General features: G+C 39.5%; 1 protein-coding gene across 1 annotated transcript in view; it reads right to left on the reverse strand.

Moving 5' to 3' along the window:
* HSDL2 (hydroxysteroid dehydrogenase like 2) overlaps positions 1–1,998 on the reverse strand; it is an 84,881-nt gene that overhangs the window by 65,639 nt on the left and 17,244 nt on the right. The window contains exon 3 of the mRNA XM_011992450.1: positions 782–880. Coding sequence (XP_011847840.1) covers positions 782–880 — 99 coding nt within the window. The remainder of the gene's footprint in view (positions 1–781; positions 881–1,998) is intronic.

A 1,998-nucleotide genomic window follows, 5' to 3' on the forward strand; every position in this document is an offset into this window, starting at 1 on the left:
AAAAAAAAAAAAAAGAAAAAAAAGAAAAGAAAAGAAAAAAAGAAATCAGAGAAAGAAAAATATTCTTCTGATTAGTTGGCATGGTGAGGGAGCTGACTTTGTGAAGATGAGATTTAACCACATAAAAGAAGAATTTTTCCAAAAATAAATGCATAAGGTACAAGTGCAATTTTCTCACATGCATAGATTGTGAAGTGTCCAGGATTGTAGGGTATCCATCACCCAAACAGCAAACATTGTATCCATTAAGTAATTTCTCTTCATCCACCCCTCTTCCATCCCTTCTTTCTTCCCAGTCTCCACAGTCTATCATTCTACACTTTTTTTCTTTTCTTTTTTTTGAGATGGAGTCTTACTCTGTCACCCAGGCTGGAATGCAGTGGTGCAATCTCAGCTCACTGCAACCTCCACCTCCCAGGTTCAAGCAATTCTCCCATCACAGTCTCCTGAGTAGCTGGGATTATAGGCGTACACCACCATGCTCAGCTAATTTTTGTAGTTTTAGTGGAGACGGGGTTTCACCATGTTGACCAGGTCAGGTCTCAAACTCCTGACCTCAAGTGACCTGCCTGCCTTGGCCTCCTGAAGTGCTGCGATTACAGGTGTGAGCCACCGCGCCCAGCCTCATCAGATGCCTTTAAACCATGTTCTGCGTGAACAAATACATTATTTCTCCAACGACTCAGAAAATTCAAGAATCAAAACAAATTTTTAAATTAACATTATAGTTATACCTTTATTTTACCAATATTCAATAATTTTTTCAGAATGAAGTTGTTACCTCCAAATTTCTTGACGGCTTTCTGCACTGCATCACTGATCTGCTGTTCATCTCTCACATCAACGATACACGGCAAGGCCTTCCCTCCAACTGCTTCAACTTATATAAAGGATACAAAACGAAAAAGCGTTAAAGCATTTAAATATTATACCTTTGATTCTGATATCACGGTCAAAAGAAATAAGTACTCTGTGTTTGGAAAATCAATATAAATAACTCTATCTTACCACCAGTGACTCTGCCATCTAGTAGGACAGACTAGCTAGGCCAACACTATTATAAAACAAAAACAAAGGTTTGGTGGCGGTTTCTTTGTAACTGTTTTTAAAAAGCTAAAAAAAGGAAGTTTTTTGTTGTTGTTGTTTGTTTTCGTTTTTCAAACAGGGTCTCACTCTCTTGCCCAGGCTCGGGTGCAGTGGCACAAACATGGCTCCCTGCAGCCTCAATCTCCTGGGCTCAAGGGATCCTCCCGCCTCAGCTTTCCAAGTAGCTGGGACTACGGGCGTACACCACCCTGCCAGGCTAATTTTTCTATTTTTTGTAGAGCCGCGGTTTTGCCATGTTGCCCAGGCTGGTCTGGAACTCCTGACCTCAAGTGATCCACCAGCCTTAGCCTCCCAAAGTGCTGGGATTACCGGCATGAGTCACCTCACCCAGTTGAAAGTAATTTTAAAAAACTTTTTATTGTGGAAATATTCGAAAGTATACAAAAATGTAAAGATGCTATAATAAACTAATAGGAACCCATCACCTATCTTCAATGATTGTTAGTTTTGTCAGTTAATATGTTTATCTTTCCTTTCCCCTATTTTATTTTTTGCTTGTGTGTTTTAAAGCAAATCCCTGACATCATTTCACTCATAAACACTTCACATGCATTCCTCTAACATAACCACAGTGCTCTGAACATGACTAACAAAACTAGCAATGTCAACTGAAGTTGAATTTTTAAGCCCTCTCTCCTGGCTCTGTGCCTAGCACCATGCCTTAAATAGAAGTATGTGATAATTATTTGTCAACCAAAAGTTATTAAAATGATGACTTGCAAATTGTGCAGAGAATAAATAACACATAAAGCTTTTTCAAAGAGTTCATGCCACTTGCCAATCAAATTCTCTCCACTCTACTTCCCCACTCCCCCTCCCATCCAAGAACCACTGCCCTCATGAAACAAGATTTTTTTTTTTTTTTAGAGACAGAGTCTCGCTCTGTCACCC

Source organism: Mandrillus leucophaeus, unplaced genomic scaffold (genome assembly GCF_000951045.1).
Source record: "Mandrillus leucophaeus isolate KB7577 unplaced genomic scaffold, Mleu.le_1.0 Scaffold410, whole genome shotgun sequence".
Lineage (NCBI taxonomy): Eukaryota > Metazoa > Chordata > Mammalia > Primates > Cercopithecidae > Mandrillus > Mandrillus leucophaeus.